The sequence below is a fragment of the Zeus faber genome (genome assembly GCF_960531495.2).
Source record: "Zeus faber genome assembly, chromosome: 20".
In the NCBI taxonomy this organism is placed as follows: domain Eukaryota; kingdom Metazoa; phylum Chordata; class Actinopteri; order Zeiformes; family Zeidae; genus Zeus; species Zeus faber.
Genome location: NC_137207.1, coordinates 9,121,647 through 9,147,143, shown reverse-complemented (window position 1 = coordinate 9,147,143; position 25,497 = coordinate 9,121,647). Strand labels below are relative to the sequence as shown.

Sequence of the window (25,497 nt, the reverse complement as noted above, 5' to 3'; positions counted from 1 at the left end):
GTGTGTGTGTATGTGTGTGTGTGCATGTGTGTGCATGTGTGTGTGTGTGTGTGTGTGTGTGCGCACACTGCCCTTGTGTAAAAGCACAGAGTAAACACACCTTTGTCTCCCCCATCTGCCCCTGGTATTGTGAGGGCGGCCGTACGTGGCGCCGGTGTTGACAGCAATATGTTGCTGGCTGTCGACCGCACGGAAACTCGACGGGGAAAGGTAAACACGTCCACATCGATCAAGACAGCGAGTTCTGTCTCAAAACACATTTGGCGACGTCCGTCATTATCTGCCGCTTTATCGATCTCTATCTGTCTCGAGTCTCCGCCCCCGGACTCGTGCTTGGAAATGTTGGGATCGAGCCGTAGTGAAGTGGCGTCCTCCGGAATATGTAAAGGTTTCTCAGCCGCCGCAATTCTCTGTGCCGTATGGCTCGGACAGTGTGTGTAAGAGATCCGAACTTTGACCTTTGGATTGACCAGGTTTGCATGAACTCCACCGGTTAAATGCAAAGCACAATCCTTCAGCAAAGTTAGTAAAGTAAAGCCCAAAGTATTTTCCGGTGCAAACGTTCTATGAAATACATCATCGCTGTGGAGCCTGTGTGTCCTGGCCTAAAGTGGACTCGCCGTCAGCTCTTCTTGCCGCTACTATTTCTATCCAAAACCAATGGGAGAAGGCTAATAAGCCCGGGAAAGAATGAAGCGTTGCTAAAGCCATTACTCATATGAAAGAGGGAACTGCAGACTTCCCCCTGTGGTGCTGCAATTCAACCAAACGTGTACCTCGGAAATGCATGAAATTACTGCAGAATTGTTTTAAATATGTTGTTCAGCAGAATTGCGTGGCTCACTTTCTTTTTTTTTATCGTTAACATAATAACATCCACATATCATTGTCAACACACACACACTAAAGTATATCAGAATTTGACATAATTGGCTATAGAAGCCTTTAAGGGCAATACCGCCGTTCAAAAGTGGTTTTCTGGAAGCCTTTGTTTATTTGAGTATCACTGACCATCATACGTTCTTGAATACAGAATAAGTATTTACTATTAATGTTATCCATCCCCCCAATCTGCCAGATCAATTTGAAGAATTAGGAAGTGATTTGAGAAAAGGGACAACTAACAGGAAATTTATATTCTTCAGCCATCGCTATAGAAATAAAGGGAAAAAAAATCATTGTAGTCAATAAAATGTTGTTGTTAAAGATAAGAAGGCGGGACTCTGCACTATCCCTGTGCCCTCAGGACCAAATGGACGGCAAAAAAGTTCTAGATGTAATCTGCAGATAGAGACAGAGTGGTGGTGGAGGTGCAGGTGGGGTGACCCTGGATGCCGATTCAATGTGAATCACTGCTTCTCCACCGCCCACCACCACCTTCTAATGAACGAGGTGAAAGCATCACATAAAGTAAAGTCGAAATTCGGGTGGTTTAAAGAATTGGCCAGAAAATGGGTTATTCCAAAACGCGCGCGCGCACACACACACACACACACACACACACACACACACACACACATACATACACACGTGGATACAGTAGACATAGATAGATAGATAGATAGATAGATAGATAGATAGATAGATAGATAGCCAATAAAGCATTTTGAATTGTATATATAGAGAAAAAACTGAAAATAAAGTAAATCTCGGAGTGATATTAATAGTGAAGGTTTTTAGTTTTAAATACTAAAAAAATTTATATTTATTTATATTTTATTAATACTACTATATTATATATTAATATTTATATTAGCGATAACGTCATTTAACGACTTTGTCCCCACACGTCAGAGCATAATTAACGAGGAAAAATCACTTTCACACAAGTGCAGCATGCAGGTAAATGAGAATTAATTTGCAGCCATAAAGCATATGGCAAGGAAGACGGTCAGATGCTTAAACTATAAATATATAAATATATAAATATATATATATACACACTGCAGGAATGCGGCAGCGCACTGTGAGTCTCTCCTTCACACCTGTACGGGGAGGTAAACACGCTGCATCCGTGTGGAGGAGCTTGGACACTCACCTGCCGGCGCTGCAGCTCCACACCAGTGCCCGATCTGGAGCCAATGCGCAGTCAGCCCCGGATCTGTCTCGTACAACCCTCTCTCCCTCTCTCTCTCTCCCTCCCTCCCTCACTCCCTCTCTCTCCTTCCCTCCCCCCCTCCTCCTCTCCCTCCCTTTTAGTGGACAAGACACTATTCGTTGGAGCAACTTAGTTTTTCACATCATCTGAATGTGTTTTACAAAATGTTTCACTTATCTTTCCTTCACACTCTGCATTGATCTGTACGTATCTATATTTACACAACAACTGTTCAACAGTGATGACAAAGACAGAAATGGTTAAGATAATAAAAAAAGTGAAAATCCGAAATCTATCCTCAATAAATGATTTAGACATTGCTTCAAAATGAAAATAAAACGTGACCATGGATTCTCAAAAAGTTGTATTATAATAATAATAATAATAATAATAATAATAATAATAATAAAACACACAACACATGTATAATATCTGTATTAATGGACATATACATAGGCCTACTATATGCGCTGCTATATGCGTGTCTTGTAGTTAATCATATGATTTAAATACAATTTCAAATGTTTTTACTTTGAATCATGAACTATTAGCTATAAAAATACAATTCATTGATTAATATTATTTAATCTATCATCCTCCCTCTTCATCTATTGTGATATTGTGTTCTGGAGGGTTGGTCATTATAATCAAATCCAATTCATAATTCATACTTTTTGTTGGAATGTCGACTTGCTATAGCGTCAATGTGTCACTGCCCTCTAGTGGTCCCAGGAGGTGTGCGCTGTCTATTGCTGTGTCAAAACAGAAAAGGGATCCTGCATGAGCTGAATATGAATGAATGGAAGAAACGACGTGTTTGATCATTACCTCGGCGAACAACTATACATTTCATGTTTCTTGAATAAGTATTGGGTAATGAAATCATGTGCAACTGAAAACTGCAAAACGGATAAGAATAGAGCATGGATCCGGTGAACGCTCGGCGGGTTTTTCTTTTTGTAGTCGCAATAGGCTGGTCATAGGCTCGGTTCTATGTTAAATGTACCAGGCCACGCCCATCAAGAGTAATTTTAACCAATTTTGATCTTTTAAATAACTCTTGTCCCCATAGCATGTGGTATTATTTTCATGCCATTTCATTGGAATAATAATAATAATAATAATAATAATAATAATAATAATAGCTGCAGGCAGCAATACGAGGGGTCCAGTTTAGTCGGGTGTGTTTTACAGTTTCCCGAGTTCACCTTGAACGCGGCATTAATTCCTGTGGGTTACTACCGTTGCACGTTTATTTCCCCCCCGACGCCTCGCCGGATTTTGAACGCATCGCCGAGACGCACGTTTTGGTGTTCCCGAGGGACGCGCTGACAACTTTTTTAGGGATTTCTTTTTTCATTCATCCGGCAAAGTAATGGGGACCACGGATTTGCAAATGCAAACCGTACAGATCTTACCGACATCCACCGGGTCAGAAGCTACACCAATACTCACGGAAATCGATAGTTTAGCAACGTCTCAACGCCACAGAGTGGCCAACTCCACGCTGCACACCGGACACGGTCCAACTGGACATTCTCAATCGGAACCCGCACATTTATCGCAAATAATATGATGGCGTCGCAGGGCGTCTTCCAGATACTTTCACCCGGGTTGGACAAACAGGACGTAAACGTGTCCGTGTGTTATGCCGAAGTTGGTTTTCCGGGTAGTTTTAGGATTCAAAGGTCCCGAGAATTATTTCTCGGACAATAACCACGATAAGTAACAAGTCGATGGAAGAAACAGATATGCATTTGCTTTGTGGCTTCAGATAGGCCTATGTATGAAAACATGCATTAGAATCAAATGAACGCTGCCGGACATTCCCTCCTACATATTTCGACGGCTGCTGTTTCTTCCACTAGGCGGCGCTATTTATTTGCACTAAATCACAGGAAAACCCCGTTGACATACGCGACGAGTGCGCGAAGACGTAGTTGTTGTGCTGCGTTCAAGTCATGTGGGAATTACAACGGAATGACCTGGAGCTTGGAAACCTGAACGCGTTGGGCCGAGACCCGATCGGTTTTACGCCAAGATGGAAACTCGTGATTATGTGAGTATGAACTATTTTATTATTGCTATTATAGATTAATAAATAAGTGACGTGTCACATGCATGTCCGGTTTGCGCGCGCTGGTCTATAACAGCTTTCTCTTAATATCACGGTATCATGAATTCGGAATTGCGTCAAATGTATTTTTTTATTTTACTTTTATCTCGGCCTCTGGAATAATTTCGTCATACGTGCCCCATTCTATTGTTCTGTCATATGGAAGACCATCGATGCAAAGCAAAATTCCGACTTAAGAGCTGGCGCGCACGGCACATAGCAGACAAACCAGTGAGCGCTCTCCCCTGCACGCCTTGAACGCAGCGCCAGACGACTTGGTTGTAGTCGTCTCGGCTGTGATCGGAGCTGATCAGCCGGGCGACCGATAAGTGACCCCGCTTTCTCGCCACACTGTTTCCAGTTAATTGCCTCTCAGCTGGTAAGTTGTCTTTCATATTTCAAATCGAATTTTGCGCTTGGCTGTGAGCGATAAGTTTCTCCGACATGAGGCGGGACCTTTGGGTAGTTAAACGCTCACCAGTCAGTAGAATGCTAAATCGCCATTATTAGCTAGGCTAGCGGGGGTGTTACCAGGGGGAGGAGAGCTCACCAGTGACCGGTTAACAGCACCGAATGGAGCTCTATATGACACGCGAATCACCCAAGACGCCCGGCTGATTATGCCAGACAACCTGTTGGCCATTAGCTACGGCTATCGGCGAGGATTAAAATGTAGTCTTTCCACCGCCCACCACAGTGGTGAACCAGTTGGTGTGTACTTCATTCATCCCCGGACGGACACCATAGTGTCAAAGCAGCTCACGTACAAACAACAGGCAACAATAAATATTACAAAATACTAATATATATCAATGGGGACATAATTGTTCATATGGGACAAACCTAAAACATAGGAAAAATGTGGCAATATAATAAACCTACAAATGTACTTAAAAAAAATAGAAAAATGTCAATATGCAATATCCCCAAAAGTTAAGAATACATTGGAAAAATTACAACATGCAATGAAACCCCCCAAAAATACGAATCTCCTGGTTTGTCTGTCTCCAGTTCGTTCTAGCCTTTTACATATTTTGCATATATTTAGATATTTTTCCTAGTCGTACACCTGGACACCTGTAATAATGATATATTTAATTGAATAATATTTGTAATAACAATGTAAACGTGTACAGAAATATCCTATCTATATTCACATTGGTACCCACAGGTTATATGAGCAACCATACTTCCACGTAGCCCCTTTGGAGTCGCAAATTCCCTGTAAGTACTTGGTCGAATCAATTGGCAGTGCATGATGGTCGAGTGATAATGGAACATTGCAGATACCATTCTCTCTCTTGAATGAGAGAGATGAGATTAAAATTTTCTAGTATTAGAATTTTGTTCTATCATCCGTCTGTCTTCCACTGTTTGGATGCAAGGTGTATTGACGCCAGGGTCTAATGGTTTTGAGCAGCAATCGATAATGTGGATGATGGAGGGCTGAACACTGAGGCTCTGTGTATTTGGTAACAGAACAAACGTTGTGCTCATCTGCACTGAGGTCAGGTTTCATCCGCCCATTCCCACAAAGCATCATCAGGGTTGACGCAACCGGTTCATAGCCACTCATTCAGGCTTTCCTGGCATCACACTTGACAAGAAAGCGCTCCACAGGTTGAGATATTTTGTCATCTGCTCCAGAATGCAATTGCCCATGGAAATCTGTTTAGTTTTGTCCTGGTCGGCTGCCTGTTCCTTGTTGCTTACTTGTGATAAGATGAGAGGAAGATTGTTCCCTGAGTTGGGAATTGTGATGAGCCGGGGAAACCCAGAGTTATCTTGGATCTGATAGGAACAGGCATAGAGAGCATCTAGCTGCCCATTGAAATTGTGTTTTGAGAGTTAAGGTCACTAACCTGCCACAAAAACATTGATTAGACGGGAAAGTGTCATTACATCGAGATATGTTTTCTCTGAGATGCTCTGTGTTTATTTTTTCTCCCACTGGAAGTGATAAGTCTGAGCGTACTGTGTAGATGCATAGTTTGTTTAGCTTAACATTACACAAGGCGAGTCTAAACTTGCGAGTGGCAAGAGCGTCGTAAAAAGCCTGCCAGTATTTTAGGTGTGTATTTTCAAAGGTGTGCCACGTATGAGGGTGTACTTGATATGTTCTTGAGCTTCAGAAGAAATACTAAGTCAAACAAAGATTAAAAAAATAGCTTCGATTTTAGAGAACTGTGTCCAAATAATTAAAATACACAATTTTGAGCTGTGGCAAGAAGACTAGCAAATAAGATTCTGAGGTATTTGTTTTTGCTGGCCCTACTCCACCCATTTGAAGAGCTGCCAGATTTTTTATTTTTTATTTATTTATTTATTTTTATTTTTTTTAATAGATGATGTGTTTCTTTGGAGGTTAACTAGCATAAGCAGTAATATAACACCAACTCAATCTATACTCTGAAACTATGGGAAAATACACTCTGCACTTATTACATTTGACACAGAGGGACATTAAAAGCACAAAGCCTGACAGTGAATGTGAAAAGCATAATCGGGGCCTTTCTTTTTAGTATCTTTCTTATGTCGAGTGGGACAGGATTATTATTGGGACAACAGGGTTGATGTGACAATTTTCTTGAGAAAACTGTGAGAGGGAGGATATGATTATTATCACAACCACATGGAAATGGGTTTGGCCCAGAAATTTCCTCTAATAATGCATCAACTGTCACTAAGGAAACTGTTCACTTCCTGTCTGTTCAGTTTCAGCAGGGGCAGACATTGAAAGCCAAATGTAATCATTTTGAGTTTTATTTATGTTTTGCTTTAATTTACGGTTGGAACATTGAATTTGACAGTTATTATTACCATTGGTAACCCTCCCATGCAAATGTCAATGGATAATATTCTAGAACCCTCCCTGGTTTTGTGTGCGTACGCTCATGTTTATCTGTGAACTCTGTTTTTCTATCTTTCTATCTCAGCTCCCGGTTTACTGAGAACACGTTTTACCACCTGGTGTTTCCTAAACTGTGGAGCTGGGGACCTAAAATGGGTCAAAGAACAACTGCACAAACGATTGCCATTGGTTGGCTTTATGATTCTCTGGTCCTTTCCTGGAACAGAGAATCTTTAGTCTAAGTATATTCGTTTTTATTTGCAGTACAATAACTCATGGTTTGAATGACAATTTTGTGGTAACTTATTTTCAATTAAACTAAAAAATATATAAATTATAATATGACCCGTGATGGTGCTAGTTATGCAGAGTTCAGACTGTGATTCTGGCCTGATTTTCTGCTCACAGACGGGTTTTTGGAGATCGCCAAGTAAAGCCCCAGATTGGATGCAAATCATAGCGCGCTCCGTGAGCGACGGGCGTGTGGTGTGAACTGCCCACAACGAGCACTCGTCGATGCCACACAGACGCCGGCAAGATATCAAGCAGGTTTATCGATATTATCTGGTCGTGTTGGGAGTAACGCAACAAGCTACAGCCAATGAGGGCAGACACGGAGTGAGGGGGAAGGGAGGAGTCGAGAAGGAGAGACGACGGTATACAACATACCTATTTTACTTTTCTTCTCGAGGTTTTTAATATATTTCTCATTAAAATTCTCCTTTTATGCGTTTTTTATTTTATTTTTTTACAGTGATCAAGAATCGGGGGGGGGGGGGGGGGGAGTTATAATCCTGTCCCGCACATGGTATTGCGTAATTTCCGGTGTCAATTCTAGTGTGTGTTTTCGTGACAAAACGTCAGGGATTCCTTCCGGTGAAGGAGCTTGTAATGTGTTGTTGTTGCTGATCAATCATGTAGTGTTGGAACAACCCGTTCCAACACTACATGATTGATGTAGTGGGCAACGACTTCAAGATTCCCGATCACAAGACAGAAAGTTGTGTCGTGAACAGTACAGTGATCTGACGACTTTGAAAGTCGTGTAGTGTGTCCATGGCATTACTAGAGAATACTATTAAAGCAATCACTTAATCAGACTTATGCAATTATCAAACCTGCTTGTGTTCTTGATTATTGCACAGCCAAAATAATGTTAGGATACTGCTTTTGACTATATTTGTTACAAGAAATTAAACATTTTTTTTCTACTGTGCATAGATATGCATATGAAAAAGTCCATACTTTTGTGAAAAGTTGGCAGAAACATTTTATTTATCGTGAAGCAGTGTGAGACGTTATCCGGTATCAAAAAATAAAATTGATATGCAGAAAATTATTGTTTAGGAAGCAGAATTGCAGTAGAAGTGAAGATTGAAATGTTTTAAAGGGTAGCCAGCTCTACGTGTGCCCAACTCGAAGGAACTTTGACTTAAATTGATCGGTCCACTTGGGCTGTATTTGCCTGTGTTTGTCCTCCCGCAGGCGTGGGTGAGGCGGTTACCCCGGGCCTGCGGGGCTGTGGGATGACGACAGGCGGCTGCAGGTAGCGGACGCTGCGGTGCTGAGAATGGGCATGAGGTCGTGGAGCTGCTGGCAAGGCGTCCTGTCCACCGCGGTGCTCTACGGCTCCCTGGCGCTGTTTGTCTCCATCATCCACAATGTCTTCCTGCTCTACTACGTGGAGACCTTTGTCTCCGTCTACAAGATCGACAAGGTCTCCTTCTGGGTGGGAGAGGTGAGCGAGGGGAGGGACTGGGCAGCAGTATTTTTTAAATGTGTTACACCAGGTAGATTATTCACATTCTACTCATACTGGGATCGACACACACTGATCAGCTCAATGCTGTGAACTTTGCAGCATCAATTGAGAGTTTGCCTGTGAGCACTGTCTATCACCCCACCATCTAGCCATTAAATGTTTGTTGCTTGATATTTCAAAAACAAAGCGTAAATGTAAAGATTTTATTTGGCTCAACATATATTTTGACTCTCAGAAGCATTTTAAAGGCTCCAGCATGCACACGACCAAACAGTTTAGAACATCTGAACAGAAGGACCTGTTTTCTGGTTAATTTCCTCACTGAATACACTCTAATTAGCATGCTGTTTGTGAAAAATAACCGCCAGTGAAAATCTCTCCAGAGTTCTTCCTTCATTTTGTTTCCCCCACTTGGGTTCTAGATACAGTAGTAAATTTGTCATTCTTTATCAAGCTAGATTGTCTGATCCTCTTTGCCTTGGCTGTCTGCAGACTGTGTTCCTAATATGGAACAGCCTGAACGACCCCCTCTTCGGGTGGCTGAGTGACCGTTCCTTCCTCAGCTCTCCACAGTAAGTCCCACCCCCGCCTTTCTCATGGAACAAAATGCAGCTGTCTGTGGCTCTCCCAGATGTTCTGCTGTATTATTCTACATAGAGATGCCTTCATACCTGGACTAGTTGAAAACTATCAAACTAAAAGCACAATCAACTGGGGATGCACCAATGAGGATTATTGGGTCAGAACAGTTTTATGCAGTTAGTGTTTCGTTTTAAGCTCTGTCCATTTTCAGATTTGGGATATAATAGAAGATTTTATAATATCTAAGTTCATCGTTACGGCCATTGATGTAAATGAACTTCAACTAAATACCAAAAACTGCTTATTCCTTATGGGTTTACCAAAATGTGTCAGACTATCAAATATTTTAGAATATGAAATAATTCTTCATTTAAGGAGAAGAATTTGAGGCACAGATTGGGCCCAATGCATCTATTCAGTTAGATGTCAAATGGAGATAATTCATTACAACCCCACAGTCAACTCACTGAAGCCTCTTCGTGAACTTCGTATTAATCAATTTTTAGCTTGTCCTTTGTGCTTAGCACTCGTGTTTAACTTAAATACGTTTCTTTCCCCAGGGTTGGCCCTCAGATCACGTCCCCAGAGGTAGTGCTGAAGCGCCTGCAGGCCCTGTCCAGGTATGGGCCCCTCTTCGCCCTCTCCTTCCTGGCCCTGTGGGTGGCGTGGGCACGGCCAGGGCTCCAGTTCCTGCTGTGCCTCTGCCTGTACGACGGCTTCCTCACCGTGGTCGACCTCAACCACAGCGCGCTGCTGGCTGACCTCGCTGTGTCGGCCAGCGATCGCACGCGCCTCAACTTCCACTGCTCCCTGTTCAGTGCCCTGGGCTCGCTGTCCGTTTTCCTCTCCTACTGCTTCTGGGACAAGGAGGACTTCTACTCCTTCCGCCTCTTTTGCATGGCCCTGGCGGCCATCTCCACACTGGGATTTGCCGTGGTGTCACGCTTGCTGCGGCACCGCTTCCAGAACGTGGCTCGGCTGAGACAGGACGAAGCGCTGATCCTCAAAGAGTGAGCGTGGTTACATCAGTTTGTCTTGTTCTTTTTCTCGTTACCAGAAAGTGTTTTGGTCTCTCTGGTTCTGTTTCTCTTATTTTATCACGATATCTTTTATTAAATATAGCTGTGATTTTGCACATAATATTTGTTATTGGTGAATGTTCGTGTCTCTAGCATTCACCATCTCAAAGAGCTCTGCAAGAAACTGGAATAAAGATAAATTAGTAACAAATAATTAACCAATTCAAAAACGTTAAGGTTTGAGCCCTTTTGGAATTAAAACCTAAATCACAATGCACCAATAGAAAAACAATAAAATAATACACAAGGAGGGAAAGCTAAAATATCAGCCGTTCAAGCTTAAAATGTTAATTTATTCATATGACTAATAGTTCTAGCAATCAGTCCTTTTGTATTTTGCAGACTAATCCCATCAGCTTTCCTTTTTCCTTTCCTTCTCACAGGCTGAGCGTTGGCCACGCTCCACTCACTCAACAGCAAAACCCCGTCACCATCGGAAAGTACCTTAGGCAGCTCTCCAAGCACAGGAACTTCCTGTGGTTTGTCTCAATGAACCTGGTTCAGGTAAACGCATTAACACTGCCATCACTGTAAACCCTTCTGATTTGGTTTTCCTTTATCTCTAAATGTCCTTTTCTCCCTTTGGCTGAAAAGGACTGTGTGGGGTGATATACATTCATTCATTGTCTCTCTTTCCCCTCCCCGCAGGTGTTTCACTGCCACTTCAATAGTAACTTCTTCCCACTGTTCCTGGAGCATCTCCTTTCTGACCGTATATCTGCCTCTGCGGGGTCTGTCTTACTAGGTAGGGGGGGCCTGTGCAAGTCCATCCGCACAACTTCTACCCGTGCGATTGATAACTCATTTTATTTTGTGAAATGTTGTTTTATCGAAAGAGGAGCGTTCATCGATTCTTAAGTGTTCCAAAACCGGGTAGGATGCCTGTTAAGATGTTTTGCTGTTCATTTGGGATTATTCCATTGCTGGAAACATTATAGCTTGTGTGCATGCAGGTTTTTTTTATTTTTTCTTCCAAGTTGGCCATGCTTTTTCTGCCCTGGAAAATATGAATTTGCACAGCAGAATATATTTGCTTCTCTGCTCTGAGAAAAGTGAAACCGTAGCTAGTAAATATACAGTATTTGTCTGCTCCGACCCAAATCAGATTTCAAATGACATTGGGCTTTTTCTGTTTGTTAGCTCTATCCTCAACACCACTTATTTTGTAATTATATTTATTATTCTAACTTTGCTTCTTCTTCTTCTTATGCAGGGATCTCTTACATTGCACCCCACCTCAACAACATGTATTTCCTCACACTGTGCCAGCGTTACGGTGTTTACCAGGTTATCCGCTGGCTCTTCATGCTCAAGCTGGGCCTGAGTGTGGCCATGCTGCTGGCGGGGGCTGACCACATTTACCTTCTGTGCATTTTTGTGGCTAGGTATAAAGCATGCACGCACACGCTGCAGGTCACTTTGCTGCACTAAAAATATCCTAAAGCTGATTTCATGCACACAATAACACATATTAAGGTCGCACTTGCTGAACACACATGAGCCGTCACGTCTGCACCCGTTTGGATCCAGCACTTCTGCCAAAATATAAAAAAGAAAGAAAGACAACGGACAGCAGACAGGGCACATACCATAAGCAAACAATGTCATCACAAGAGAGGAAAGAAATACTAAGAACGGTCGTTCAATTTAGTCACTTTATTTAGTCAATGTAGAAGTGATCATGTCTGCAAATTTGTAGGAAGTTTAGCCATCTAGAAAACCGTTGCTTTACTCTCCACACAAAATAAATTGTACAAGAGAAATAAACCATTTCTAGTGAGAGACATAAGTTTTAGCTCAGTAAAAAAAGAAACAAAAAAAAATTTAAATGACCATGTAACATTCCATACTGAGTGAGCTCTAGTCTGCATTCACCAGTTTATTTTGACTTTAACTTCAGACCTGCTATTGACAGATGTCTGCCATTCCCCCTCTCGCACATCTCACCTGCAGATGGATTGGTCTCACTGTGTTTGCACTTTATTGTTATGTAATTTGAATCTGTTTGACCCTTTTGTTTACATTCACTGTGATCGGAACCAATTGCTGAAGAACAAAGTCCAGTCACACTTGGCTGTGATTCTCATGGTGCTGTGCTCAATAGTTGTCACCTCCTTGTGACACACTTTCACTGTTCCTCCTTGTAAGGTTAAACAACATCAGCCTCGAAAACAACCTGTGGACAACGAGTGACCAAGAGGGATTGTAGTTTTTAATAGCTGTTGAATTGTTCCATACCTTGCTCATGATGCATAGGTGAGCAATTGGGTAATTGTAAATGTGTGTACTGTATATAGTCTAAATTTAATGCAGATCATTCATATGCGAGCACATATTTTTCTTCTGGTCTGAATATCTTTGTCCAGTAAGAACATCTCTGTAGGTTGGACTCATTTTTACAACAAATACACATGTATTTTTTTGTGTCATTGTGTCATTTTATGTCGACCACTAGCCAGGACTCTCTGTTGTAAAACAGATACCACCCCCTCTTAAACAAACAGTGTCAATTCTCACCCGTTCCTTCCCCCAGTAACCGCGTGTTTACAGAGGGCACCTGCAAGCTGCTCAACCTGGTGATATCTGACCTGGTCGATGAGGACTTTGTTCTGAATCAGCGCCAGCAGGCCGCATCCGCTCTCCTCTTCGGCATGGTTGCCCTGGTGACAAAACCTGGCCAGACCTTCGCACCGCTCATCGGCACCTGGTTGCTGTGTGTCTACACAGGTACCTAAACAGAACCGCGCAGCGGGGGTGCGAACTGAGGAGGAACGGCTGGCGTGTTCATTAATCCCGCCGCATTTGTGTCCTTGCCCAGGTTTCGACATCTTTGATAGGGAACCCGTGAAGCATTCCATGGCAGTGGTGCCCGCTGACGGCGCCGCCTCAGTGACGGCCCCGCTGCGTCTGGGCTGCTTCTACATGCTGGTGTTTGTTCCCATCACCTGCGCCCTGCTGCAGCTCACCGCCTGGTCCCGCTTCACGCTCCACGGACGCAAGTTGCAAGGCATTAAGTCCCAGAGGCAAGGTGTCCAACATGGCCACCTCTTCGACGTCAAGGCCATATAAGCCAGTTGTATGGAAGGAAGCCGCACATGTGGCACTTTTTGGGGATTTTATTATTATTATTTTTTTAACAGAGGATGGGCAAATTTGCAATTTCTGTAATGACTGTCTGAGGTAATGTGTGGGATGGAAAGCTTTTCCAAAGTCTGTGCGCAAGTGCACCCTTGGTCCAAGCCAGGGGCCCCCTCTACTTGTGTCAAAGAACACACCACATTGTATGGTGCTGTTCAAAATAGAGTGCTGCAGGGACGACGTATTGGCATGATGATGACATATTGCCAGTCATGTCAACCCAGAAGTTAGCATCGCCATCGTTCCCTTGACAAAAAGCCATTGCGATTATTTTGTTGGATTATTTCAGAAAATAAGCTTGTGGCAAACAAAACTTATGATACTTTCACATTTTCAGCAGGATCATTTTCACAAATGAACACCACTTTTATAATTTTTTGAAGTGTAAATGCAATCGTCAGAAGTAAAAATCTAACATGAGGCTGCAAACGAAACTACACCATGGTGGCATGACTTCATCGTCACCACTAAACTTCCAACTTGTCATTTGATTTTGCGCGCTTACCTAATCTACAAAAGCGCAAGTATAAACACAACTAGAGGCCGTAAAGGCATAGTAGTGAATAGATGTTCAGCGTGATGACGTTTAATCTCGCCAATAGCCTCTGTAGTCTCATTTGGTCACTTTGCAACCGCGTTTTTTTTTTTTTAAAGACATAAAAATTTCAAAATTCACGAGTGGGGTATTTACTTACGTCTTTTTATGTCGTAGAAAAAAATGTGAAAATCTCTTAAGCTTGTCTTAACCACAGACCTTATTTCAGGCATCTAACAAAAAACCCATTCATTCAAAAAACCCATTGACTTGGGGACGAGAGAACCAGAAGTGCAAGACTGCAAACTAATTTCCGGGTTTTAGGACTCATTCCTGCAGCGCTCCATATGCCAATAAACTGACAAAGTGATCACGGGGAAAACATAAAATGTTCGCTAAAAACAAAGTGAAACCTGCCTTATTTTGATACAAAAATGTAAAAATATATTTATAGTTGAACTGATGACCAAAAAAAAAATAACTGATCAATCCTGAGAAGGACCAGGTTGAGTATTTTTCAGGCTGAAGGCCAAAGGCAACCCTGCCTGGTAATTCACTCCGTAAAGAATAGTTCTTGCCTGGTCTAAAGCCTGATTGCTTTCTTTGCAGCTAAGTAATTGTATAGTTACTGGAAACAGCCTGGTTCTTCAAACAGAGAGACTACAAAAAACAACTACTCCCATAGGACTCTGTTTGGAATAACCTTAAATATGAAGTTGTAAACTGCATGAACATCTAAAGTAGACTCTGTAGTACAGCTGATTCCAACACGTTTCACTGGCATAAAGTTCTGCTGAATGACTCACCTTTCTGTGGGAAATGGTTGTTCGTGTATAGGGTATTTTCAATTTTTGCACAAAACTGCCATTTGTCTTTGGACTTTGTGGAATCGTGATGTCGGTGGTAAAATGTTTAAAAACTGCTATTTATAATGGCACCTCTTTACAGTTATTACCAGTGTATTTTTCCAGTGCGCAAAAAAAAGAATCGTTTTTTAAAATCTCACAAATATTTGCTACTCCCGGAAGTTCTTGATCCACACCAGTGTTTAAAATCATCAATCAAAAGCTGTCACTGCTGTGCCATTGTGTCTTAATAATATCAATAAATAAAAGCATTCCATACACTTTTAGTGACGTCTGACTAAACTGTGGGTTATCCTTCCAGTCAACCCCATTGTTTTATTTTATATACCCGTGCTGTCAGCATGCTGGGCATTCAACACAGAGTATTTGTATGACATTTGCATCCAGGACAGAGAGGCAAGAGGAGTTTAAGTTCTCAACCTGCAATGCAACTCTTTATTAATTCTTAAATCATCAAGAACTGCTGCAATAACTCTGTCCTGTGGATGACCTGGAGAATGACAAGAGCACAGTTTTGGTTATGGAGAACTATTCATCATGTTTCGGTCTATAAACAACTGATCACTACTCCAAGAGGGGGAGAATCACCACGGTGAGACAAATAAACATAGAAACAAACAACATTTACACAAAAACATGAACATTGGATGACAACATGTATTGAAAAACCGACTTAGGTCCAGGGAAACTGGAACTACAACTGGTCCCGTGGCCTCCTGTCAAAGTTATGGCAGTAAATAAGGGAGGAAAGGAGAGGAAAGCACCCCCGGTTGCTGGGGTGCACTCCAAGCAGATGTGCGTGGGTGTGTGTGTGTGTGTACGATGTCCACCGGTGAGTTTACATGACTTATCCCCATTGGTACTGGTGTAGAAGGTCGGTATTAGGTTGCGGCGCCTCCAAGCAGCGCAAGGGGCCCCGAAGCCCCCCGAAGTCCACAGCCCTGCGGACAACCCCCGGCTGCAGGAGATTCCCGGGCCCCCCGGAGAAGCCACGGGGCCGTGGACCCCATTGTTTTCAATTGCTGCTTTTCAGAACGCTGCAAAGCCTGCCTGGAGAGGTGATAATTCAAATGATGAATGCAGGCTTGAGGGTTAAGTGATGGCTGTTGATTGGTTGTGGGAATTCACCCCTTAACCAATCAGACTCCTTCATTAAAGCAGTCGCTATGAGCCCTGCGGGATCACCTGTTTATTCAACAATGTCAGTCGTTGAAATCCGCATCAGTTCTTGTCTAAGGACACGTCTCAGGTAACAAACTCTTTTCAGCTGTTTGTGTTTCATAATTATAAATACTTGCCTGTAATTACGTAGATTTTCATTACGGTAAAGTGAACTTTCACAGACGAATCTCTTGCCTTTCACATGAGGATAGCCAAACAATTTATTCCAGTGCTCGTATGCTCGTATGTCAAAATGCTAAACTATAACATAGCTAACTATAAAATAGCTAATTAGGTAAACAAACAAACAAACAAACATTATTATTATATATATATATGTGTATATATATGTGTATATATATATATATATATGTATATGTGTGTGTGTGTGTGTGTGTGTGTGTGTGTGTGTATAGATGGGTGTGTGTATATATATATATATATATATATAAAAAAAATAGCAGCGACGATGATAATAATAATAATAATCGTGATATGAAACGTGTAGTCGTCTGTGTTATTAGAACTTATTAAACTTGATTTAATCATCGTATTTATTCCGCTGGGACTGCGGCACATGAAGTCCCAGAAGCAGCAATAAAGTTGAATGATTTGAATCGATGACGTTGTTGGGGGAAGTAACGATCTGCGCCTGCGCAGAATCGAAGCCTACACTAAAGACTTTGCCGTGTAAAAGATTAGGATGAACTATGAATTGATTACATTTGGTTTTATTGTTATTTGCATTTTCTTTAGTTTGGGATTCAGGCAGCAAACAGAGCAGAGCGTTCTCTGAAATGCGAATATACTCATTCAAACAGGGCGCAGGATCAGTCCGTTACCCGCCATGCAATGCGCGTACATATGCGGATAAAAACATCGCTATTATTCCGTTGTTGTTATTACGTATTCATAGAATGCATTACACGTTTCAACAACAACGAAGTTTTATCGAAAGGCGAACTTTTTTTTTTTTTTTTTTTTTTTCTCGAAGCCGAAATTTAGCGAAAACCGTCAGTGGCCATGGTAGTTGTATGAATGACCAGCCCAGTGCACGGTCTCTCCTGCAGTACACTCTTGTTTCTCTTCAGATCGTATAAATCTTTCGCCTTTTACTAAAGATTTCCGTGGAGAGGAACATTATGAGTATCAACTAATTTTTTGATGCCCTGCTTCACTGCGGGGCTTCCTCATGTGTGGAAAATAAAGTATATAAAGGTTGAGGCATTTTGGAGGGAGGTTGTGTGTAATCCATACCTACCACGCATGCACGACCACAACAACCTAGTGGCATTTGATTGATGGCAGCAGATGAGTAATCTCTGTCCAAGGATTTGGAATATTTTAATACCTCAGGACAATTGTTATGTTTACACCGACAATTTGCTCAAATTCACCTTCATTCACGTTCAGAGACTTAGAACTGCTGTTGGATTTTCTTATTGATCCAGACCCTTTTTTAAATACAAAGAACCAACATACATTCCACTGACCAATTTTAACAATTACAGTTGTAGCCTCCGTTTAAATTAAAAGTTATTTATGGTAGACGTATAAAAAAAAGGAAAGTGTATACCTTTTAACTAGAAGACCTTGCTTAACTGAAAGTGTCGGCAGAGTTGGAGATCAAAGGATATATTGTGAGTCTAAACAAGAGCAACATATTTTTATGTAATTTTTAAGCAAGCAATAAGCAAAAATCAGATTTCCGAAGATTTCTTTTTCAGACAGTGACTAATAAATGCATTGGTGGTATTTCTGACATGAAACTGTTACAGGGTAAAGCAGTTTAGCGGGGGCTTATTATCAAACGTATTTAAAATCGCTGTTGTTTCAATATTTCTCCTCTCTCTACCATGTAGCTGTGGCTACCAGATGTGCTCGGCCTGGCAGATCTGGCTGTGCGTAGGAAAGTGTACAGATGCTGTGTGTTTGTTCCTGCAGACCACCATTTATAAGAGAAAATGTTGATTATGCGATTGTTTGAGTAAGGACAGAAATCTACACCAAATAAAATGTAAATGCAAAACTTTACATGTAATTATTTCATCTGTGTGTAGAGCGTGTGTGCGTACATACATCCATGTGTAATGTAGACGCATAATTAAATTTGTATTTCTGTGCTGTGCATACATTTCTTGTTGCAGTCCGGGACTAGTATTTATGAGCACAAATATCAATGCCAATATTTACATATAAAATAAATATGTATTTTTTTTTTTTTTTTTAGATATATCTTAATAATGCAGTTCGTTAGTTAGTTAGGCCTTTGTATTCCTTTTGGAACAGAGGCCATTGATGAATCGCCTCCACCCTCGTAATAATGCAGTAGCAGATATATATATTTGTAATGTCGATTTTTAATTTGATTAACTAAGACAATGACCCATCTCAACACGATTTTTATTTTATTTTTTTTATTCTATACTGTATTTAATTCTGTGTTTGGCATAATTTACTGCTGCAGTCTGGGACATGGGCAGCTGCTCCATTATGTGTTAGTACAACAACAAGTTCCTTCTACAACCTACTTTAGAGCACCCCTAGTCCCTCACTGAAAAACAGATGTACTCCGTAGCAAGAGACTCACCAACTCCAAACAAAGGACATTATTCTTGTTATTGAACCCGAGCAGATCCGGTACCACATACAGCCAATAATAATGTGGTGACGTCATCCGTGACCGCAGGACCGAGTGGGACAGGTTTAAAAAAAAAATAAAATAAAAATAAATAAAACAGGCTTCGCCCGCTCCTGGGGTTCCAGGGGTTCCCCAGATGATAAATAGTGTAAAAATGTTATTGAAGTCACTACATGTTAGCACTATTATAGAATATACAGCAATGGCAGTTCGATAAGAACCAGAACATTCCATTATTTAGTTTGGGATTCAACAAGCGAATAGCAGAGTGAATGCAAATAAAACTAATTTAAACAGAGCGCGGAATCAGTCCGTTACCCGCTATGCATTGCGTATAGCTATGCGGATGATAAACATTGCAATTATTCCGTTGTTACGTATTCATAGAATGCATTATACGTTTCAGCAACAATAAAGTTTTATTGAAAGACGTTTTTTTTTTTTTTCGAAGGCGAGTTTTCGCGAAAACCGTCAGTGGTAATGGTAGTTGTGTGAATCACCAGCCCAGTGCAGGTTCTGTCTGCAGTGCACTCTTGTTTCTCTTCAGACTGTACAAATCTTTCTCCTTTTCCAAAGGATACTTACCTGGCAGGGGAGACACCATGATCATGAAGGTGGTTCACACTTCCAGGGCTCATTCGCAAAACCTGCCTGGGACTCCTGTTTTGTGTGGAAGGGAACTTTTTCGCCTTTGGAGAGACAACACACCACAGCTGCAACATGGCGCAGGCTGGAGCCTCACGGTTGGTCCCGAGGGCGGGGCTGAGGGCTACGCTACGGTACCAGTGGAAGGAGGAGAAGGAGCCCATGATGACCAGGGAGCTGTTTGGGAGGGCTGTCCTGCTTGGGGCCCTGAAGCTGAAGGTGGAGGACCTACTCTGCCTGCAGACCAACAATGCAGAGAGGAGCTTCGATGTCACCTTCCTGGGACAGGATGTGTGCGACAGGGCGCTGGAGGAGAGCCCGCGGCAAGCGGGAGCAAGGCCAGTCTCCCTCTTCAACCTGCAAAGCCTCGACAGACCGAACTTTCGGGTGGTGACGGTCCACATGTACAATCCGTACGTGTCGGACCAGGCTGTGGCGGCCTTCCTGGGGAGGTACGCGGAGGTGCTGACGTTCCCGAGGCGCCTGAGGGACAGCAACGGCATCTGGACAGGTAAGCGCCAGTATCAGGTCCTCCTGGGGCAGGACGCGGTGGGGGTGGGGGGTTTGGCTACGGACCCGCCTACGGTTTCGGTGCCGGTTGTCCCGGTGTGCCGGCCCCAGTGGCCTCCGGATTTGGCGCTGGCTGTGCCAGGAGCGGCGGTCTCGGCGCCAAGTGCGGCGGCACCTCCGGCGACGGGGAAAAAGACATCGGCTTCTCCCGCGGGATCTCCTCCTGCTCCGGCCGCAGCCACGGCCCCCGGGGCAGCAACCCCTTGTGGGGGTCCCTGGGCCGGCGGCCCCCAAGGGTCCCCCTACGGCGGAATTTCCTCCTGCGGCGGCTCCCCCTGCGGCAGCTGCACTTCCTGTGGCGGATCCTGGGGAGGTTCTCCCTGTGGTGGCCAAGCCGATGGCGGCTCCACCTGTGGAAGGGCTTCCTGCGGCGTTCCCTCCCCCTGCGAAGGTCCCTCCCGGGGCATCACCTCCAGCAGATTCCGCCGGGTCAGGCCCCCAGGCCCCGACCCAGAGGAAGAGGAGGGACCACCTCCAGTTGGGCAAGGAGGCCCCCAAGAAGATGAGGGAAGTGGCAGGGGGTGTCGTGGAGAGGGTGGGCCAAAGGGAGGGAGTGGCAGCGGAGGTCAGTGGGAAGCCCCGCCCTTTTTGAGGACGACGGGCAGGGGGCGTCATGGGGTCCCCCTGCCTCCCCCAACAACATGCCCTATTCCTGGGGTCAACTTATGGAGGAGAGCCCGGAGGACATGGTGTTGGGGCTGTATGACTGATGGTGGGGTCGCTGCCGTGTTTAGATGTGGGTATCGTTTTTTTCGTTTTCGAGGGTTTTCAGGGCACGATTTTGGTTTTCATCACCTGTGTTAAATGAATTGTCTGGGGGTCGTCACAATCAATGCACGGGGGATGAGGAACTCAGTTAAGAGGAGGGCAGTCTTTGATTTTGTTGGGGGTTTGGGGTGCACAATTTGTTTTCTGCAAGAGGTTCATTTGAGGGATGAGAGGGACGTGGGAATTTTTGCGAGGGAGTGGGACAAGGGGGGGTCAGTCTGGAGTGTGGGGGGGGTTCACAGTTCAGGGGTCGGTATTCTTTTCGGGGACAGGGGCGTGAGGGTAGAGGGGGGGTGTATGTTGTGGAGCAGGGGAGGGTGCTGGGAGCGGACATCACATACAGGGGTCTTTGTTTGAGGGTCTTTGTTTTTTATGGGCCTCAGGGAACGAGGGAGAGGAGGGAGACGGTGGCCGGTCTGGGACCACACCTGGCCACCAACAGACAGGTGATCATTGGGGGGGATTTTAACTTAGATATAGGGAGGGACACGAGCGGGGTTTTTGTCAAGGGTTTCATGGCGGGGCACGGGCTGGTGGACGGGGGGAGGGTGGTCACCCGGCGACTGGATGGTCCCACATGGCGAAACACCCAGGGGAGTGCAAGGAGGCTGGACTATGTCTTTCTTTCAAGGTCCTTGGGCGTGCTGTCTGGGCGGGTGCTCCCCGTCTTTTTCTCGGACCACGATGGGTCCGGTCCTGTGCCCCGGTCTTCGGTCTGGGGTACTGGAAGTTAAATCTGAGTATCCTCGAGGAGGACAAGTTCGATGCCAGCTTCGCCGGGGTTTTCCGGGGTCTCGAGGGGCTCAGGCCTCTCTGTGCCGGAGTGGTGGGAAGTGGCAAAGGAGAGGATTAAAGCCCACGCCATCAGGTACAGCAAAAGGAAGGCGAAGCAGGCGAAGAGGGAGGTGCTCCGCCTGCAACGCCTCCTCGAGCTCGAGTATGCCGTGGGGAACTTCGGTGGCACTGTAGACCGGCGGGCTTGTGACACCCTTAAAGCACAGCTTAGGGGAGTCTATGAGAGTAGGGCCCGTGCGTACCTGCTGCGGTCGCGTCGGGAGTTCGCAGAGAGCAATGAGACGTGCTCTGCGGCTTTTTTTGGCTCGGTTAGGACCGAGAAGGCGCGGCAGGTGTTCACGGGGGTCAGGGACGGGTGGTGACAGAAGCGGAGGCGATGGTGAGGGTCGCCACGGACCACTATCGCTCCTTCTTCTGTGAAAGGGTGGTGGATGAGACCCGGGAAGAAGCCTTCTTAGAGAGGGTTGCCCGGCGGGTGCCGCCTGACCTGGCAGAAGCTTTGGAGACCCCCCTCACTCTGGAGGAGCTTGAGGGTGCCCTGCGAAAGGTCCCGGGCATCGACGGCCTGCCGGCCGAGTTCTGTCTCAAGTTTTGGGGTGTGCTCGGTCCGGTGGTGCTAGAGGTGCGGACGAGGTCCTCCGCGCGGGGCTCTTGGAGGGTCGATGGCTAGGGGGGTGATCTCCCTTCTTTTCAAGAAGGGCGATGCCTCTGACCTTTATAACTGGCGGCCATTGACCATGCTGTGTGTGGACTACAAGCTTCTAGCTAAGGTCCTCGCTGACCGTCTGCGCACAGTCCTCCCGGAAGCGGTCCACGTGGACCAGACGTGTGGAGTGGCTGGGCGCTCTGTGAGGTGGAACCTCCAGCTCATCAGAGACGCTATTGCTTGGGTGGAAGACAGAGGGCTACCCCTAATGGTGGTAGGCCTCGATCAGGCCAAAGCTTTCGATAGGGTTCACTGGGGCTTTATGTTTAGAGTCTTAGAGAGAGTAGGTTTGGGGAAGCTGTTTGTTGGGTGGGGAGCACGGTTTGTGTTAACGGGCATCTAGGGGAACCCTTTGGGTTGCACGCAGGGGTAAGACAGGGGTGTCCGCTTTCACCCCTGCTCTACATCCTTTACATGGAGCCCCTGGCGGCGGCCATTCGGGCTGACCCGGGTGTGAGGGGACTGCTGGTGCCAGGCAGCGGCGGTTCTTAGGGTCAAGCTGTCCCAGTATGCGGATGACACCACCCTGCTGCTGGACAGTGATGCCTGCCTGCTCCGCTCCTTGGAGATCTTCCAGGAGTTTGGCCGAGTGTCTGGCGCCGAGCTAAATCTGGCGAAGACCTCGGTCAAGTTCTTTGGGCGGTGGAAGGGAAGGACGGACGCACCAGGGGGGCTGCCGCTCTGCGTAGGACCCCTGAGATTACTCGGGGTGGATTTTGAGGCAGCCCACAGCGCCACGGTAAATTGGACCGGGCGAATTGAAGCTGTCCAGAGGAAAGTCGCCCTCTGGAAATCCAGGACACTGACCCTTACAGGCAAGGTGCTGGTTTTGAAGGCAGACGTGTTGCCGTCCCTACTGTACTTGTCATGTACAGTAGGGACGTACGTCTTGCACGTCTTCCTGATGCCGGCAAGCATGTGGGCGCCCCTCACGCGGCTCGTGTTTAGATTCGTGTGGGGAGGCCGGTGCGAGTATGCGGCGAGGGCCCGGATGTACGCGCCGATCGGGGAGGGCGGAAAGGGCGTGCCTCACCTCCCACTAAAACTGGACGGTTATTTTGTTTCCTTTTTGTTGAGGGAGCTGTCCTCTCCGGTGGTCCACCCATCGGGACACTTCCTCCGGCTGTATTTCTCCTACCAGGCGAGGAGGGTGATGGGGCCTTTGGGCAACTTGGGGCCCCGGTCAGAGCAGATGCCATGGCACTATGGCCATGCGGCGAAGTGGCTTCGGGCTCACCCCCAGGCTTGGGAGGGGGGTTTGGGGCTGGACCAGAGGAGGCTCTACGCCGAGACGAGGCGGGGGGTGACCGCACCGGCTGCCGTAGGGATTCCGGCGGCAGTCTGGCTGGCGGTCCAGCCTCCCGGCCTGGATAATGGGCTCAAGGACCTGAACTGGTCATGCCTCCAGAAAGCACTGCCGGTACGTACCACCTTATACCGGCGGGACTTGGCGACATCCCCTGGGTGCCCCCGAGTCGCGTGCTCGGAGGAGGAGACCATCGCTCATGTCATGTGGGACTGCCCTTTCGCAGGGGTGGTGTGGGCGGGGGCGCTACTAAAGAGGGTGAGGAGAGGGTTCACCCTGACCTGGACCAGTGTGGAGAGGGGGGTGGGTAGAGGGGGGAACAGGAGGGAAGGTTTCCTGCTCTGGCTGCTCATAAGCCTCTTCAAGAAGGGATTGTGGGTGGCCAGGCAGGACCTCATCAGGCTCGGGAGGGACTGTGGGGTGGAGGGGGTCATAAGGAGAGTGGAGGGGGAGGTGAGAGGGAGGATCAGGGCAGACGTGGGGAGATGGGGACAGCACGCGGCCCTAGAGAGGTGGAAAGGGGGTTTGGGCTTGGTGTAGGGTTTGGGATTGTGTGAATTGTTACCTGCAAAGATTTGTTGGACAGTTGTCCTTCTATGCTTTGATTGATTGTATGTTTTGATTATGTTGTGAATAAAAACCACATAAACCACCTTTTACTAAAGATTTCCGTGGAGAGGAACATTATGAGTATCAACTAATTTTTTGATGCCCAGCTTCACTGCGGGGCTTCCTCATGTGTGGAATGAAAATTATATAAAGATTGAGGCATTTTGGAGGGAGGTTGTGTGTAATCCATACCTACCATGCATGCATGACCACAATAACCTGGTGGCATTTGATTAATGGCAGCAGATGAGTAATCTCTGTCCAAGGATTTGGAATATTTTAATACCTCAGGACATTTGTTATGTTTACACCGACAATTTGCTCAAATTCACCTTCATTCACGTTCAGAGACTTGGAACTGCTGTTGGATTTTCTTATTGATCCAGACCCTTTTTAAATACAAAGAACCAACATACAGCACATGCAATACAGTACAAACATATTCCACTGACCAATTTTAACAATTACAGTTGTAGCCTCCATTTAAATTAAAAGTTATTTATGGTAGACGTATAAAAAAAGAAAAGTGTATACCTTTTAACTAGAAGACCTTGCTTAACTGAAAGTGTCGGCAGAGTTGGAGATCAAAGGATATATTGTGAGTCTTAACAAGAGCAACATATTTTTATGTAATTTTTAAGCAAGCAATAAGCAAAAATCAGATTTCCGAAGATTTCTCTTTCAGACAATGACTAATAAATGCATTGGTGGTATTTCTGACATGAAACTGTTACAGGGTAAAGCAGTTTAGCGGGGGCTTATTATCAAACGTATTTAAAATCGCTGTTGTTTCAATATTTCTCCTCTCTCTACCATGTAGCTGTGGCTACCAGATGTGCTCGGCCTGGCAGATCTGGCTGTGCGTAGGAAAGTGTACAGATGCTGTGTGTTTGTTCCTGCAGACCACCATTTATAAGAGAAAATGTTGATTATGCGATTGTTTGAGTAAGGACAGAAATCTACACCAAATAAAATGTAAATGCAAAACTTTACATGTTATTATTTCATCTGTGTGTAGAGCGTGTGTGCGTACATACATCCATGTGTAATGTAGACGCATAATTAAATTTGTATTTCTGTGCTGTGCATACATTTCTTGTTGCAGTCTGGGACTAGTATTTATGAGCACAAATATCAATGCCAATATTTACATATAAAAGAAATATGTATTTTTTTAGATATATCTTAATAATGCAGTTAGTTAGTTAGGCCTTTGTATTCCTTTTGGAACAGAGGCCATTGATGAATCGCCTCCACCCTCGTAATAAT

The 25,497-nt window shown here is 45.0% G+C and overlaps 1 protein-coding gene across 1 annotated transcript; it reads left to right on the top strand.

Annotated features, from left to right (window-relative positions):
• Window positions 1-4,504: 4,504 nt before the first annotated feature.
• On the top strand, window positions 4,505-15,283 carry mfsd13a (major facilitator superfamily domain containing 13A). The gene is made up of 9 exons (XM_080021647.1): window positions 4,505-4,593; window positions 8,551-8,803; window positions 9,320-9,399; window positions 9,970-10,419; window positions 10,872-10,992; window positions 11,137-11,233; window positions 11,702-11,873; window positions 13,022-13,215; window positions 13,307-15,283. The coding sequence occupies exons 2-9, from the start codon at window positions 8,636-8,638 to the stop codon at window positions 13,555-13,557; spliced, it is 1,533 nt and encodes a 510-aa protein (XP_079877773.1). The 5' UTR covers window positions 4,505-4,593; window positions 8,551-8,635; the 3' UTR covers window positions 13,558-15,283.
• Window positions 15,284-25,497: the final 10,214 nt, after the last annotated feature.

What these genes read in the sequence shown, in the direction of transcription:
- mfsd13a (XM_080021647.1), top strand. Translation starts at nt 8,636, where the DNA reads ATGGGCATGAGGTCGTGGAGCTGCTGGCAAGGCGTCCTGTCCACCGCG. An exon ending in TCTCCTTCTGGGTGGGAGAG is followed by an intron (nt 8,804 to 9,319) that starts GTGAGCGAGGGG and finishes GGCTGTCTGCAG; the next exon opens with ACTGTGTTCCTAATATGGAA. An exon ending in GAAGCGCTGATCCTCAAAGA is followed by an intron (nt 10,420 to 10,871) that starts GTGAGCGTGGTT and finishes TCCTTCTCACAG; the next exon opens with GCTGAGCGTTGGCCACGCTC.